Source organism: Ranitomeya variabilis, chromosome 2 (genome assembly GCF_051348905.1).
Source record: "Ranitomeya variabilis isolate aRanVar5 chromosome 2, aRanVar5.hap1, whole genome shotgun sequence".
Lineage (NCBI taxonomy): Eukaryota > Metazoa > Chordata > Amphibia > Anura > Dendrobatidae > Ranitomeya > Ranitomeya variabilis.
The window spans coordinates 914616974-914633807 of NC_135233.1; the positions used below are offsets into that span (position 1 = coordinate 914616974).

Consider the following 16834-nt stretch of genomic DNA (forward strand, 5'->3'; position numbering starts at 1 on the left):
TCCACCTGCCCCTGGGCTCCAACACCGCCAGTTGCCGTCCAGAAGTGCTGTACGCACAGAGCCAAACACCTCGCCAATGTGTTAGTGGGGTTCAGCACCGCCAGCTGTTCCCCTGCTGTGTATACGGCAACGTGTACTGCGACCGCCACGCAGGCACAACAAGTTAAATGTAAGGGAACCTGACCCCCCCCCCCCCCCAGGCGTTTGTTACTGAAGGAGCCACCTTGTGCAGCAGTAATGATGCAAAGGGAAAAAGTGCCTCTTTTCGTGATGCTCCTTGCACATGCTGAACCAAACACTTATGAAATGTGTCCCCACACAGCGTTAAACCGTCCGGTAGGTGGAACTTTCCTTTGTCGTGTGACGCAGCACAGCCATCATTTTTACCCCCTTGGCGCCGTGCGCCGCCTCCTCAGCGTTGTTTTAATCTGTCCCGGAGCCTGCGCTGTTAGGTTAGCCCTTGGCCATGCACACATGTTGCGCTGCCCGTCTTCTGACCTCATTTGGTGTCAGGCTGGCTGCGCCTGTGCGGGTGCGCTGGCCGAGATCCCGCCTCGCAGTGTCGTCTAATGTAATCCCACCGCGGGCCTGTGATCCGTGCCCGTGCGCAGTGCATATCCTCTCCTCTCACTCCCCTCCCTACGGCTTCTTCAGACTGTGCGATGTCAGCTGGTCCCTAATAGCATGCCACGGCCGTGACACCGCACAGTCTGAAAAAGCCGTAGGGAGGGGAGTGAGAGGAGAGGATATGCACTGCGCACGGGCACGGATCACAGGCCCGCGGTGGGATTACATTAGACGACACTGCGAGGCGGGATCTCGGCCAGCGCACCCGCACAGGCGCAGCCAGCCTGACACCAAATGATGTCAGAAGACGGGCAGCGCAAAATGTGTGCATGGCCAAGGGCTAACCTAACAGCCCAGGCTCCGGGACAGATTAAAACAACGCTGAGGAGGCGGCGCACGGCGCCAAGGGGGTAAAAATGATGGCTGTGCTGCGTCACACGACAAAGGAAAGTTCCACCTACCGGACGGTTTAACGCTGTGAGGGGACACATTTCATAACTGTTAGGTTCCGCATGTGCAAGGACCATAATTAAAAGAGCTAAGTTTACCTTTTCCAGCATTAGTGCTGTACACAATGGCTCTTTCAGCTACAAACGCCTGGGGGGGGGGGGGTTAAAGGTTTCCTTTCAACTTGCTCGAGTGCAGGCTTCGGCCTACACTCCGCTCCCCCTGCTCCTCCTGCTGACCCTGGGCTCCAACACCGCCAGTTGGGGCCCGGTACTGCTAGCTGCACAGAGAAAAACACCTCGCCAATGTGTCAGTGGGGTCCAGCACCGCCAGCTGTTCCCCTGCTGTGTAGCCGGCAACGTGTCCTGCAAAAGTCACGCAGACACAACACACCCAAAGCTGCCGCCTGTGCAGGCTTCGGCCTACACTCCCCTCCCCCTGCTCCTCCTCCTCCTGCTCCTCCTCCTGCTGTCCCTGGGCTCTAACACACCGCCAGTTTTTGCCCAGATGTGCTAGCTGCACAGAGAAAAACACCAGCCAATGTGTCAGTGGGGTCCAGCACCGCCAGCTGTTCCCCTGCTGTGCAGCCGGCAACGTGTCCTGCAAAAGCCACGCAGACACAAGAACTGAAATTGAAGGGAACCTGTCCCCCCTCCCCCAGGCGTTTTTACGTTATCCAGCCACCTTGTACAGCGGTAATGCTGCATGTGTGCAAGGTGGCTCAGAAACGTATTCTCCTCGCACATGTGGAACTGAAAACACGTCTGCAATGTGTCCTCTGTGTGACCATTTAACCGTCCCGGTGGTGTGACTTTCCTTTGTAATGACACGCTGCAACCCCCTTGGTAGCGCTGCCCGTCTTCTGGCATCATGGTTTGGCTGCCTGCGCCTCTGCGGCCGCCCTGACCCACACAACGCCCCTCGGTGTCTTATTTATTGGGACTGCGAGGGTGTGATTGATGGGCAGGATCAGTGCATCAGTTCGCCTGTCCCTCCTCTCCTTCCGCCTTCTTCGGACTGTGCGGCTTCATGGCCGTGGCATGCGATAAGGGATCAGATGACGCCGCACAGTCTGAAGCGGGTGTAAGGACCCGAGTGTGAGAGGCGAACATATGTGCTGCGCCAGGCCCTGAATCCCAGCCCCGCAGTGTTTTAACAATGTTAAGACACTGCGGGGCTGGGATTCATGGGCATCGCGAACCGCACCGGCCGACATTACATGATGCCAGAAGATGGGCAGCGCTAACGGCGCTAGGCCAGGGGATAACACGACAGCGCAGACTCCTGTACAGCAAATAACAACGCTCGGGAGGCTGCACCCAGCACCAAGGTGGGATTCTTGACACCTGTGCTGCGTCTCATTACAAAGGGAACTCTCGCCTCCATTACACAGTTTGACTGTCTAAAGGGCTGAATGTTATACGTGTTCCATTCAGCGTGTGCAAGGAGAAAAATTACAAGAGCAACCTTTGACTTGCGCAGCACTGCTGCTGCATAAGCTGTGGCTCTTCTACTTTGTAACCCCTGAGGGGGGGTTAAAGGTGACTTTTGAAATCGGTTCAATTAGGCTTCGGCCTACACTCTGCTCCACCTGCAGAGCCCGGGCTCCAACAACGCTAGTTGCTGTCCGGAAGTGCTGGCTGCACAGAGCCAAACACCTCGCCAATGTGTCAGTGGGGTCCAGCACCGCCAGCTGTTCCCCTGCTGTGTAGCCGGCAACGTGTCCTGCAAAAGTCACGCAGACACAACACACCCAAAGCTGCCGCCTGTGCAGGCTTCGGCCTACACTCCCCTCCCCCTGCTCCTCCTCCTCCTGCTCCTCCTCCTGCTGTCCCTGGGCTCTAACACACCGCCAGTTTTTGCCCAGATGTGCTAGCTGCACAGAGAAAAACACCAGCCAATGTGTCAGTGGGGTCCAGCACCGCCAGCTGTTCCCCTGCTGTGCAGCCGGCAACGTGTCCTGCAAAAGCCACGCAGACACAAGAACTGAAATTGAAGGGAACCTGTCCCCCCTCCCCCAGGCGTTTTTACGTTATCCAGCCACCTTGTACAGCGGTAATGCTGCATGTGTGCAAGGTGGCTCAGAAACGTATTCTCCTCGCACATGTGGAACTGAAAACACGTCTGCAATGTGTCCTCTGTGTGACCATTTAACCGTCCCGGTGGTGTGACTTTCCTTTGTAATGACACGCTGCAACCCCCTTGGTAGCGCTGCCCGTCTTCTGGCATCATGGTTTGGCTGCCTGCGCCTCTGCGGCCGCCCTGACCCACACAACGCCCCTCGGTGTCTTATTTATTGGGACTGCGAGGGTGTGATTGATGGGCAGGATCAGTGCATCAGTTCGCCTGTCCCTCCTCTCCTTCCGCCTTCTTCGGACTGTGCGGCTTCATGGCCGTGGCATGCGATAAGGGATCAGATGACGCCGCACAGTCTGAAGCGGGTGTAAGGACCCGAGTGTGAGAGGCGAACATATGTGCTGCGCCAGGCCCTGAATCCCAGCCCCGCAGTGTTTTAACAATGTTAAGACACTGCGGGGCTGGGATTCATGGGCATCGCGAACCGCACCGGCCGACATTACATGATGCCAGAAGATGGGCAGCGCTAACGGCGCTAGGCCAGGGGATAACACGACAGCGCAGACTCCTGTACAGCAAATAACAACGCTCTGGAGGCTGCACCCAGCACCAAGGTGGGATTCTTGACACCTGTGCTGCGTCTCATTACAAAGGGAACTCTCGCCTCCATTACACAGTTTGACTGTCTAAAGGGCTGAATGTTATACGTGTTCCATTCAGCGTGTGCAAGGAGAAAAATTACAAGAGCAACCTTTGACTTGCGCAGCACTGCTGCTGCATAAGCTGTGGCTCTTCTACTTTGTAACCCCTGAGGGGGGGTTAAAGGTGACTTTTGAAATCGGTTCAATTAGGCTTCGGCCTACACTCTGCTCCACCTGCAGAGCCCGGGCTCCAACAACGCTAGTTGCTGTCCGGAAGTGCTGGCTGCACAGAGCCAAACACCTCGCCAATGTGTCAGTGGGGTCCAGCACCGCCAGCTGTTCCCCTGCTGTGTAGCCGGCAACGTGTCCTGCAAAAGTCACGCAGACACAACACACCCAAAGCTGCCGCCTGTGCAGGCTTCGGCCTACACTCCCCTCCCCCTGCTCCTCCTCCTCCTGCTCCTCCTCCTGCTGTCCCTGGGCTCTAACACACCGCCAGTTTTTGCCCAGATGTGCTAGCTGCACAGAGAAAAACACCAGCCAATGTGTCAGTGGGGTCCAGCACCGCCAGCTGTTCCCCTGCTGTGCAGCCGGCAACGTGTCCTGCAAAAGCCACGCAGACACAAGAACTGAAATTGAAGGGAACCTGTCCCCCCTCCCCCAGGCGTTTTTACGTTATCCAGCCACCTTGTACAGCGGTAATGCTGCATGTGTGCAAGGTGGCTCAGAAACGTATTCTCCTCGCACATGTGGAACTGAAAACACGTCTGCAATGTGTCCTCTGTGTGACCATTTAACCGTCCCGGTGGTGTGACTTTCCTTTGTAATGACACGCTGCAACCCCCTTGGTAGCGCTGCCCGTCTTCTGGCATCATGGTTTGGCTGCCTGCGCCTCTGCGGCCGCCCTGACCCACACAACGCCCCTCGGTGTCTTATTTATTGGGACTGCGAGGGTGTGATTGATGGGCAGGATCAGTGCATCAGTTCGCCTGTCCCTCCTCTCCTTCCGCCTTCTTCGGACTGTGCGGCTTCATGGCCGTGGCATGCGATAAGGGATCAGATGACGCCGCACAGTCTGAAGCGGGTGTAAGGACCCGAGTGTGAGAGGCGAACATATGTGCTGCGCCAGGCCCTGAATCCCAGCCCCGCAGTGTTTTAACAATGTTAAGACACTGCGGGGCTGGGATTCATGGGCATCGCGAACCGCACCGGCCGACATTACATGATGCCAGAAGATGGGCAGCGCTAACGGCGCTAGGCCAGGGGATAACACGACAGCGCAGACTCCTGTACAGCAAATAACAACGCTCGGGAGGCTGCACCCAGCACCAAGGTGGGATTCTTGACACCTGTGCTGCGTCTCATTACAAAGGGAACTCTCGCCTCCATTACACAGTTTGACTGTCTAAAGGGCTGAATGTTATACGTGTTCCATTCAGCGTGTGCAAGGAGAAAAATTACAAGAGCAACCTTTGACTTGCGCAGCACTGCTGCTGCATAAGCTGTGGCTCTTCTACTTTGTAACCCCTGAGGGGGGGTTAAAGGTGACTTTTGAAATCGGTTCAATTAGGCTTCGGCCTACACTCTGCTCCACCTGCAGAGCCCGGGCTCCAACAACGCTAGTTGCTGTCCGGAAGTGCTGGCTGCACAGAGCCAAACACCTCGCCAATGTGTCAGTGGGGTCCAGCACCGCCAGCTGTTCCCCTGCTGTGTAGCCGGCAACGTGTCCTGCAAAAGTCACGCAGACACAACACACCCAAAGCTGCCGCCTGTGCAGGCTTCGGCCTACACTCCCCTCCCCCTGCTCCTCCTCCTCCTGCTCCTCCTCCTGCTGTCCCTGGGCTCTAACACACCGCCAGTTTTTGCCCAGATGTGCTAGCTGCACAGAGAAAAACACCAGCCAATGTGTCAGTGGGGTCCAGCACCGCCAGCTGTTCCCCTGCTGTGCAGCCGGCAACGTGTCCTGCAAAAGCCACGCAGACACAAGAACTGAAATTGAAGGGAACCTGTCCCCCCTCCCCCAGGCGTTTTTACGTTATCCAGCCACCTTGTACAGCGGTAATGCTGCATGTGTGCAAGGTGGCTCAGAAACGTATTCTCCTCGCACATGTGGAACTGAAAACACGTCTGCAATGTGTCCTCTGTGTGACCATTTAACCGTCCCGGTGGTGTGACTTTCCTTTGTAATGACACGCTGCAACCCCCTTGGTAGCGCTGCCCGTCTTCTGGCATCATGGTTTGGCTGCCTGCGCCTCTGCGGCCGCCCTGACCCACACAACGCCCCTCGGTGTCTTATTTATTGGGACTGCGAGGGTGTGATTGATGGGCAGGATCAGTGCATCAGTTCGCCTGTCCCTCCTCTCCTTCCGCCTTCTTCGGACTGTGCGGCTTCATGGCCGTGGCATGCGATAAGGGATCAGATGACGCCGCATAGTCTGAAGCGGGTGTAAGAACCCAAGCGAGAGGCGAACATATGTACTGCGCCAGGCCATGAATCCCAGCCCCGCAGTGTTTAAACTATGTCAATACACTGCGGGGCTGTGATTCATGGGCATCGCGAACCGCACCGGCCAACATTAAATGAGGTCAGAAGATGGGCAGCGCTAACGGCGCTAGGCCAGGGGATAACACGACAGCGCAGACTCCTGTACAGCAAATAACAACGCTCAGGAGGCTGCACCCAGCACCAAGGTGGGATTCTTGACATCTGTGCTGCGTCTCATTACAAAGGGAACTCGCGCCTCCAACACAGTTTGACTGTATAAAGGGCTAAATGTTATACGTGTTTCATTCAGCGTGTGCAAGGAGCGAAATTAAAAGAGCAACCTTTGACTTGTGCAGCACTACTGCTGCATAAGCTGTGGCTCTTCTACTTTCTAACCCCTGAGGGGGGGTTAAAGGTTACCTTTGAAATTGGTTCAAGTAGGCTTCGGCCTACACTCTGCTCCCCCTGCAGAGCCCGGGCTACAACACCGCTCGTTGCTGTCCGGAAGTGCTGGCTGCACAGAGCCAAACACCTCGCCAATGTGTCAGTGGGGTCCAGCACCGCCAGCTGTTCCCCTGCTGTGCAGCCGGCAACGTGTCCTGCAAAAGCCACGCAGACACTTGCTCTTGTACCTTCTGCTCCACATCCTGGTTCCAGTACCGTCAGCTGGTTCCGGGCAGAGCCTTTGGCTTAGGTGCCTCCCTCTGGGTATCCGAGTTCCACCAACGTCAGGTGGTCCTTGGTAGTGCTTTCAGGCACGGGTACCTCCTGCTTAGTAACCGGGTTCCAGTAACGTCAGCTGGTCCTCGGTAGTTCCATTGGCTCTTGGACCTTCGGCTACCCATCCGGGTTCCAGCACCGTCAGCTGGTTCTCGGCAGTGTCTTTTGCTCTTGTACCTTCTGCTCCCCATCCTGGTTCCAGTACCGTCAGCTGGTTCCGGGCAGAGCCTTTGGCTTAGGTGCCTCCCTCTGGGTATCCGAGTTCCACCAACGTCAGGTGGTCCTTGGTAGTGCTTTCAGGCACGGGTACCTCCTGCTTAGTAACCGGGTTCCAGTAACGTCAGCTGGTCCTCGGTAGTTCCATTGGCTCTTGGACCTTCGGGTAGCCATCCGAGTTCCAGTTCCATCAGCTGGTTCTCGGCATTTTCTCAGCCTTCTTGTACCTTCTGCTACATTTCCAAGTTCAAGAGACTAAACACGATGACCCGGAAGAACACCCCTAAGATGACGACGACACCAGAGACGACAACCACCGTGATGACGACGACCCTGGAGACGATGACCCTGAAGACCACCCCGATGACGACGACCCCGGAGACCACCCCGATGACGACGACCCCGGAGACGACGACCCTGGAGACGACGACGACCTGGAAGACCGAGAAGCAGAAGAACAAGAGGCTGCAGAACAAAGAGCAGAAGGACATTAAGCATAACACAAAATATCAGAGCAAAAAAATATTATGTAAATTATAAGCAGAAGAAGACTAAGCAGTGTATGGGGGTGAGTCCGTTCCTCCTCGTGGTGCCCCTGGATAAAGCCTGATGCTGCAGGCCAAACTGAACGCGGACAAATGTAACTGGTTTGTGACAGGCAGAACGGAAGGTGTAATCTTCAAACTTTTATAGATAACAACTACGGGAATGCCTGTCACAAATAAGAATATGATGAAGAAGTTGAATATGATGAAGATAATAGTAAAATAAAAAGAATATGAACAATGTAACCCAAAAAATAATAGGTAGAAGATGAAGAAGAAGATGAATAAGGTGAAGAAGTTGATGTCAAAGAAGCTGATGATGAGGATAATTAAGAAGAAAGCGTGGGAGAAGTAAAAAAGAAGGTGAAGGGCGTGGAAGTAGTGAAACATCAATATCTGACATAAAAAAAAAAAAAAATAACATAGTCAAATTCTTTCTAACGCCGAACTTCATAAAAAAAAATAAAAAATCCTGCTATTCTATTACATTGGGCTAAACCTCTGTCCCTTTAATATCTCCGCCACGTCCCCCAATACATCCTACATTATTCTTAGTTGTTTTCCTTCATGTAGAATGAACCTACAAGTTTATTAAGGGTTTATTTTAATTCCGATATTTTCGTCCCATTGACTTGCATTGGGATCGGGTATCGGTATCGGATTGGATCCGATATTTTGACGGTATCGGCCGATACTTTCCGATACCGATACTTTCCGATATCGGAAAGTATCGCTCAACACTACTCACTGTGCTCTTTTGTGTCTTCAAGTTTTCTGGTGGTGTGAACAGGTTCCTACAGACTTGTTCAATGTGCAAGTGGCCCATGTGTTTCTGGTTCCAGGATACACAACCGTCTGTGATGTGTTCTACTTTTGTATCATCGCACACGGTTGTGTTATCAATAAAAGTTTCTCTCAAACTAATTGTTTGCCTTTTCCACAGTCAAAAAATTGAAGACCAGATGGCGCTCCATGAAGGACCGTTTCAATCGGGGCCTGCGGAAGGAGGGAGAGACTCGTAGTGGTGCTGCAGCGGCAAGGTCAATACCATATAAGTACAACAGGATTCTGCAGTTCCTGAGACCGGTCCTTGGCCGCCGACAGTAAGTATTACCTATTCCCACACATCGGGCGGGTATTGTACAACATGCATATTCACGTAGTATATTCCCCAGCCATGTAGTTTATTGCCCATCCATTTTTATTACATTGGCCAGTGACGTAGTATACAGCACACAGACACATAGTATATTGGCCAGCAACTTGCAATATTTCATTGTGGCGTAGTATATTGCACATCCAGGTTTATCACAGTTTCCAATAACGTTAAAATAATTGACACGGGAGACCTTGTAGTCCACGGCAGGTTCTGTACCCAGGGTTGGTCTGATCGCAGGACCTGTGATGACGTCTCGGTCACATGTCCGTGACGTCATGACAGTTCCGACGATAAGCGTAAACCATGGCGGCCGTTACAAACGGCAAACATGGGTGAGTATAGCATGGTAATTTTTTAACACAAAATTTTTTCAATTTTTAATATTGATGCGTCATCGGCAGTGTCAATAATAAAAATTTGGTTACATCTTAACGGCGGCAACGTACCGCCGGTAAGTGTTTATCCATGACAGAGGGGAGTATGCGGGCGACAGGCATTCACTGCGGGGAGTAAGGAGGACTGTGCCCGGCGCTGATTGGTCGCGTCAGCCATGACAGGCAGCTGGCCATAACAATCAGCAAATAATACCGTTAGGACTGACAGACGGAACTGACCCTTTACAATTATGTAAAATTTTAATGTTACAGTGTGTGATGCAATGTTAACTTTTTATTACACACAGGAGGTGGCGAATGTGAAATGTTATATTTTGTATACTAATGTTTTCCTTATGTTTTCACAGAACACACAGCAGCACCCTCGAGCCTGTTCGTCCCTCTGGAGCGGTCCTTCGTGAATCGCCATCTGGACCATCACAGCCATCCCACAGCGACAGTAGGCTTGCACCACCATCTGGAGAACCGGCAGCCGGTCCATCAGATGTTCCCCTGGCCGAGGCCACTGGCGCTCCTTCCTTCGGGTTTTCCCGACAGCATCAGCGGGCCTCGGACAGGCCGCTACTGCCTGAATTTTTCCATTTGAGCACGGTATTCCAGAATTGTTTCAAGGCGCTGGGCGATAGAATGGACACTGATCTGTCCAATATCGACTGGCGCCTTGAAAATATGGAATCCGAGCTCTCGAGGCCGGCAAAACATTTCTTTAGTGCCATTGCGAAGGGCATGGTGGAACATCTTACGCCGGAACTCCAGATTTCGGTGATGCAGGCCTGCAACAATGCGTACGTGACTGCTCTGCAGCAGGCTTGGGTCATGCAGTCAGCGACTACAATGCCCGTAGTACCATCGCTGGCTAGCATGACTCCGACTCCTACTGCAGAGCAGCCACACCGAGCTCCACGTGCCGAGGGCCACCGCCGCCACCATAGAACAGAGCCGCAAAGTCCTGCTCCTGCAAGGCCTTCAAGGACCCACAGACGGCAGGCAAAACAACACCCAGAGGGAGAGAGGAGAAAACGGGCAACAACATCAACCGCTATGGTGGCTCTGGCTGCTCCAATACCTGCACCGAGCTCTCGGCTGGGGTCTAGCCGGAGCAGGAGTAGCCAGAGCCAGCCCAGAGTGCCAAGGACACTGGTCGGGCCTCCTCACTCCCCTCCTGTGTTGGCATTCTCACCACCATCGACCACAGGGTGGTCAGACGTTGGCATACCATCAAGCATTCTTCAGTATGGTGGTTCCTCCTCCTCCTCCTCCTCCTCCTCCCCCTCCACCCACTCCCAAACTGGTGGATATCAATCTCCCTTAATTGTGAAAGTTCCTACCCCTTAGAACCTTTCCCCATTTTTTGTTTTGTGTCACCCCTATCACCCCTAATAAAATTGTTATTTGGTTAACCATATTGGAGTTTCTTGGTCTAAAATAAAGTTTGCACCAACTCACACCGTGCGCCGTACACAAATCTTGTGTTTTCAACACCTCATATCTGCAATGTATGACAGATTTTTATGCAGTTTGTTTTAATTTTTTTGGCCTGTCTCTCATTGTACTATGAGTTGTTACAAACACAAATAGGTTTAAAAAATATATCAATTTTCAAATCCTACTGTACTGGTACCGTCACACATAATGATTTCGTTAACAATATCGTTGATTTTTATGACGTAGCAACGATATCGTTAACGAAATCTTAATGCGTGACAGCGACCTACGATCATGCCCCTGCTGGGAGATCGTTGGTCGCTGCGAATGATCAGGACCTTTTTTTGGTCGCTGATCACCCACTGTCATCGCTGGATCGGCGTGTGTGACACCGATTCAGCGATGTCTTCACTGGTAACCAGGGTAAATATCGGGTTACTAAGCGCAGGGCCGATTAGTAACCCGATGTTTACCCTGGTTACCATTGTAAATGTAAAAAAAATAAACAGTATATACTTACATTCTGGTGTCTGCCACTTCCCTCGACGTCATCTTCCTGCAATGAGTGACACTGAGTTACGGCCATAAAGTAAAAGCAGAGCACACCGGTGATGTCAACGCTGTGCTGTGCTTTTGGCCTGGCACAGTGCGGGAAGCTGACGGCGATGGACGTGGCAGACACCGGAATCTAAGTATATACTGTTTATTTTTTTTACATTTACAATCCTAACCAGGGTAAACATCGGCTTAAGCGGCCATGCGCTTAGTAACCCGATGGTTACCCTGGTTACACGGGACTTCGGCATTGTTGGTCGCAGGAGAACTGTCTGTGTGACAGCTCTCCAGCGACCACACAACGACTTACCAACTATCACGGCCAGGTCGTATCGCTGGTCGTGATCGTTGGTTAATCGTTTAGTGTAACGGTACCTTAAGGCTATTGGTCAGGTGAGGTTGTAGCAATGTTCACGTGGCCAAGCGTCGCCACTATTTGACTCAGGACGTTTTCCAGCATCCTGAGTTCAATAGTGTTAACTCGCTACAGTTGAGCGAACATGATAGTCTCCCTCCTTGTCAAGCAAAACACTTGCAGGCTAGTAGCATATGGCCCCCGGCTTCATGGAGGGCGGATATGATCTGCAGCCACATGTTCAGAGGCTGTGTGACAGGCAGAACACATGCACATCCAAGGCCTATTAGTTGGCCTCGCCATGCATGTGTAGTGCCTGTCACACAGCCGCAGCACAGCGGCAGAAAACCTGCTTCAGCCATCATGCTCCATGATGCCAGGTTCCATATGCAAATAGTCTGCAAGATTAATTGCTTGACAAGGTGGGAGCCGATCATGTTCGCTTTCAAAACTATGGAACACACGGCTATGTGAACAATTGGTTTGTTTTGTCAGAGTCAATTTGGGAACCGGTGCTGACATTACTACATTTTATGGTACACACATTTGGTTCTAGAACATTAGATTTTTTTGAACTTTTTTTTTATTGGCAACAACATTGATAGGGGAGAATTTTTTTTAAAACGTAAAGACACAATAAAAAACTTTATTTCAAAACACAACAAAGTAGAAAAACACGGTACATTTTAACATTTAAAGAACAGTACATTTGGCTGTTAAAATGTCATGGACTCAACAGTGTTTAATTATTTTTAAATGTCAGTGTTTAGATTTTTATTAATCACAATAATTTTACTTACAGTTACAGCAGGATAAAGTACAGTATCTACATTAAACCATTTGATCTTGCCATGACACACGGCCAACATCAGAAACAAAATATGATGCAAATTGATCCCTCATCTGAGCAATTTCCAAAGTTGTCCTCAGAGGATGATCTTGTTAATCGGGCAATGGGATTGGTATGGGTTCATCTAGTTCAACGTTGACTCTCTCTTTGGCAATAACATAATTGTGTAGAACCACACAAGCCTTCACCACCTGATCAACTGTCTCAATTTTCAGATTTATAGCGGATCCTAAAATCCGCCATTTGGAGACAAGGATTCCAAAGGCGCACTCCACAGTTCTTCTGGCCCTGGACAGTCTATAATTAAAAATCCTTTTTCTGTGGTCCAAGCCCTGACTGGAGTACGGTTTCAGAAGGTTGGCAGACATTTGAAATGCCTCATCACCAACAACCACAAATGGCATTGCCGGGCCTTCGGTGTTGGGAAGAGGTCTTGGCTGAGGGAAATTAAAATTGTTCTCATACAATCTTCGGCCCATATCAGACTCCTTAAATGTCCGTGAATCATTGGCACGGCCAAACGCTCCAATGTCCATGGCAAGAAACCTGCAGTCAGCACCTGCAATGGCCATGAGGACGGTGGAAAAGTATTTTTTGTAGTTAAAAAACAGCGAACCACTTCTTGCAGGCTTTGTAATCCTAATGTGCTTCCCATCAACTGCTCCAATACAGTTAGGGAAGGAACACCCTTGGTCAAATTTTGGGGCGTTGGCCTCCCATAACTCAGTTGTTGGGATTGGTAAAAATTCCTCACGGAGATTGTCCCACAATGCGCGGCATGTGTCGGCAATAATACCCGAAAGTGTTGAGACTCCAATCCGAAACTGGAAATGCAGGGATCTCAAGGTCTCTCCGGTAGCCAGGAAACTGCCAAGAAGAAAAATAAATAAATTTAATTAAAGTATGTACATTGTTATAAAATAAAATTACATTTACATCCCTCCCACACTAAAACCAAAAAAAAAGGTTAATTAAAAAAAGGGCACAACATTTAAAGTCCTTCAAATAGCTGCATTACGTACCGTAGAGTCACCAGCAGACTTTCCTCGGCGGAAATTGATCTCCGGAGCTGCGTTTCCTGCCTGGTAATGGCTCCTTCCACCCGACGCAGAAGATAGCAGAAGCTGTCTTGAGACATCCTGGTATACTCAAAATATTTTTCCAGGTTCTCATTTAGGTCGCCAAACAAACAATGGTAGGCTCCACGGCTCTCTTGGACTTCCACTATAGGGTGTAGCCAAAAACGCCGATGACTCCTTCTCCGTTGTTTATCTCTTTTCCTTTGTTCATGAAAGGCGATAGCGTAAGCATTAGCCATGGCTAAATCCAGCTCCATATTGAGGTAAATGCTCTCCATGGGACGCTCCATCTTGATGCTGTAAAAAACACGCAAAATGGGAGGAATTCATGTATGCCGGGGTATATATACTAAAATTCCATTATACCCACCCTCTTCTATCCATTGGTGGTCTTATCTAGTGTATAATGAGGCTTTTTGACATGCTATTGGGTAAAAAATGACATCATTGTTTGACAACGCATGCGTCGAAAAACGCTGCGTTTTTTTAAAAAACGCACTGAAACGCACAAAAAAAGCAGTGTTTTATGACGCATGCGTTAAACGCATGCGTCGAAAACCGTGCGTTTTCTGGTGCGTTCCTATGCATCATGCGTTGCGTCGATGACGCTGCGTCGCAAGACGCAAATGTGAACGTAGCCTTACACCGTGGCATAAACGCGGTGTAACGTAGTCCGTTACGGCCGCCATTGACTGCAATGTCGGACGCATCGCTAGCGCACGCCCACAATGCGCGTGTGCTAGGGATGTTCCGTCATTGAGTGATGGACCCTGAGACGCGGGCTGCAGCGTTTCTGGGTCCGTCACTGCTAGCGCAGATAGAGCTAGCAGATGCTCTATCTGCGCTAGCGGGATGTAACGTCGGCACTTGCGTCAACAGCAGCCCATTAACGTATGTGCTGCACGGGCTGCTGCTAATGCAGTGTGAACCCGGCCTAATAAGATGTGTTGAAAAGTATTGGGTCACCTATATCTTACCCCTACAGAAAATTTTATGAAATCCGATTTTTAAAGAGAAACTGTCACCACCAACTGTCACGAACTGTCATCCAAACCACAGAAAGTGTCTGGGGACTTGACAGATTCTCTTTAATTGTATATTAGTTTCACATAATAATAAATGCTGTATATGTCTGAATTCACTCTAGGTGCGTAAACTTGTGGATGTTACACCAGTGAAAGAACTTCTAAGTCAGAAATGGAATTCATTTGGTTATAAGACTTTTCTCGTGTGGATGTTCAGCTATCTTGCATACATGGTGATATTCACAACCGCTAGCCTGTATCGACCATTGACGCCCTTGGCTCCTGGAGAAGGGGATAATATAACTGTGATGAAACAAAGGAATATTTGCGTAAGTTGTTAAAGATTTTTTTGGACTAATTATCACAAATTATTACATTAGAAGCCAATTTACTCCATATAATACATGTCTTCTCAAGTAACACAATGCACTTCATGTTCTTTAAGGAAGCCTATGAAAGTACAGAAGACTTTGTGAGGCTGGCGGGGGAGATAATTACACTGTTTGGAGCTATCTTTATTCTTGTCAGTGAGGTATATTTCTGACTTCTTAATTGGCTATACTGTATATAGCTAGAAGACACTAGAAAAGTGTCAAGGTCCTATGAAGCCTCATTTCACGTTTTACTTTTTTTTCAGATCCCTTTACTTATTAAATTAGGCCCTAAAAAATATATTGGAAATGCATCAACTGGCGGCCCTTTCTCCTTATTAATGTACGGTAACAGAATACACATTCTATTAAATGTTTAGTATGAATGAGAGAGGATAGATAGATAGATAGATAGATAGATAATAGATAAACAGATAGATGTATGTGATAGATAGATAAATAGATAGATATGTGAAAGATAGATATTAAAATAAAGTAATAATAAATAAAAGATCTATGAAAATGAACTAATGAAAGTCAGACATTGCTTTTCAACCATACTTCCACAGAATTTAAAAAAAAAATAAAACTCATGAGATAGGCCTGGACAGAAATTATGGTGCCTCTGAAAATAATGTGACAAAAGGGACATGTTAAATCAAGGTGTGTCCACTAAGTAGCATCACAGGTATCTACAATCTTGGAATCAGTGAGTGGGCCTGAATATAGGGCTACAGATACTCACTGTGCTGTTTCATGACATGGTATGTATCAGACTCAACATGGACCAAAGGAAGCAAAGGAAAAAGTTGTCTCAGGAGATTAGAAAGAAAATTATAAACAAACATGTTAAAGGTAAAAGTTATAAGACCATCTCCAAGCAGCTTGATGTTCCTGTGACTACAGTTGCACATATTATTAAGAAATTTAAGATCCATGGGACTGTAGCCAACCTCGCTGGTCGTGGCCACATGAGGAAAATTGATGACAAATCAAAGAGACGGATAGTACGAATGGTAACAAAAGAGCCCAGAAAACTTCTAAACAGATTAAAGGTGAACCTCAAGTTCAAGGAGCATCAGTGTCAGATCGCACCATCCGTCATTGTATGAACCAAAGTGGACTTCATGGGAGGCGACCAAGAAGGACACCATTGTTGAACAAAAATCATAAAAAAAGCCAGATTGGAATTTGCCAAACTACATGTTGACAAGCCACAAAGCTTCTGGGAGAATGTGCTATGGACATATGAGACAAAAATGAAACTTTTTGGCAAGGCACATCAGCTCTATGTTCACAGATGGAAAAATGAAGCATATCAAGAAAAGAACACTGTCCCTACTGTGAAATATGGAGGAGGCTCTGTTATGTTCTGGGGCTGCTTTGCTGCATCTGGCACAGGGTGTCTAGAATCTGTGCAGGGTACAATGAAAACTCAAGACTATCAAGGGATTCTAGAGAGAAGTGTACTGCCCAGTGTCAGAAAGCTTGGTCTCAGTCGCAGGTCATGGGTCTTGCAACAGGATAATGACCCAAAACACCCAAGAATGGCAAAGAGGAAAACATTGGACTATTCTGAAGTGGCCTTCTATGAGCCCTGACCTAAATCCTATTGAGCATCTTTGGAAAGAGCTGAAACATGCAGTCTGGAAAAGGCAACCTTCAAAAATGAGTCAACTGGAGCAGTTTGCTCTTGAGGAGTGGGCCAAAATACCTGCCGAGAGGTGCAGAAGTCTCATTGACAATTACAGGAATAGTTTGATTGCAGTGATTGCCTCAAAAGGTTGTGCAACAAAATATTAAGTTAAGGGTACCATCATTTCTGTCCAGGCCTATTTCATAAGTTTTATTTATTTTTTTAAAATTCTGTGGAACCATGGTTGAAAAGCCATGTCTGACTTTCTTTTGTTCATTTTCATAGAT

General features: G+C 49.2%; 1 protein-coding gene across 1 annotated transcript in view; it reads left to right on the plus strand.

Moving 5' to 3' along the window:
* Window positions 1-16834, plus strand: part of LOC143810019 (transient receptor potential cation channel subfamily V member 6-like) — a 216672-nt gene that overhangs the window by 160248 nt on the left and 39590 nt on the right. Inside the window, exons 10-12 of the mRNA XM_077292933.1 lie at window positions 14663-14869; window positions 14986-15072; window positions 15178-15254. Of these exons, the coding sequence (XP_077149048.1) occupies window positions 14663-14869; window positions 14986-15072; window positions 15178-15254 (371 nt within the window). The remainder of the gene's footprint in view (window positions 1-14662; window positions 14870-14985; window positions 15073-15177; window positions 15255-16834) is intronic.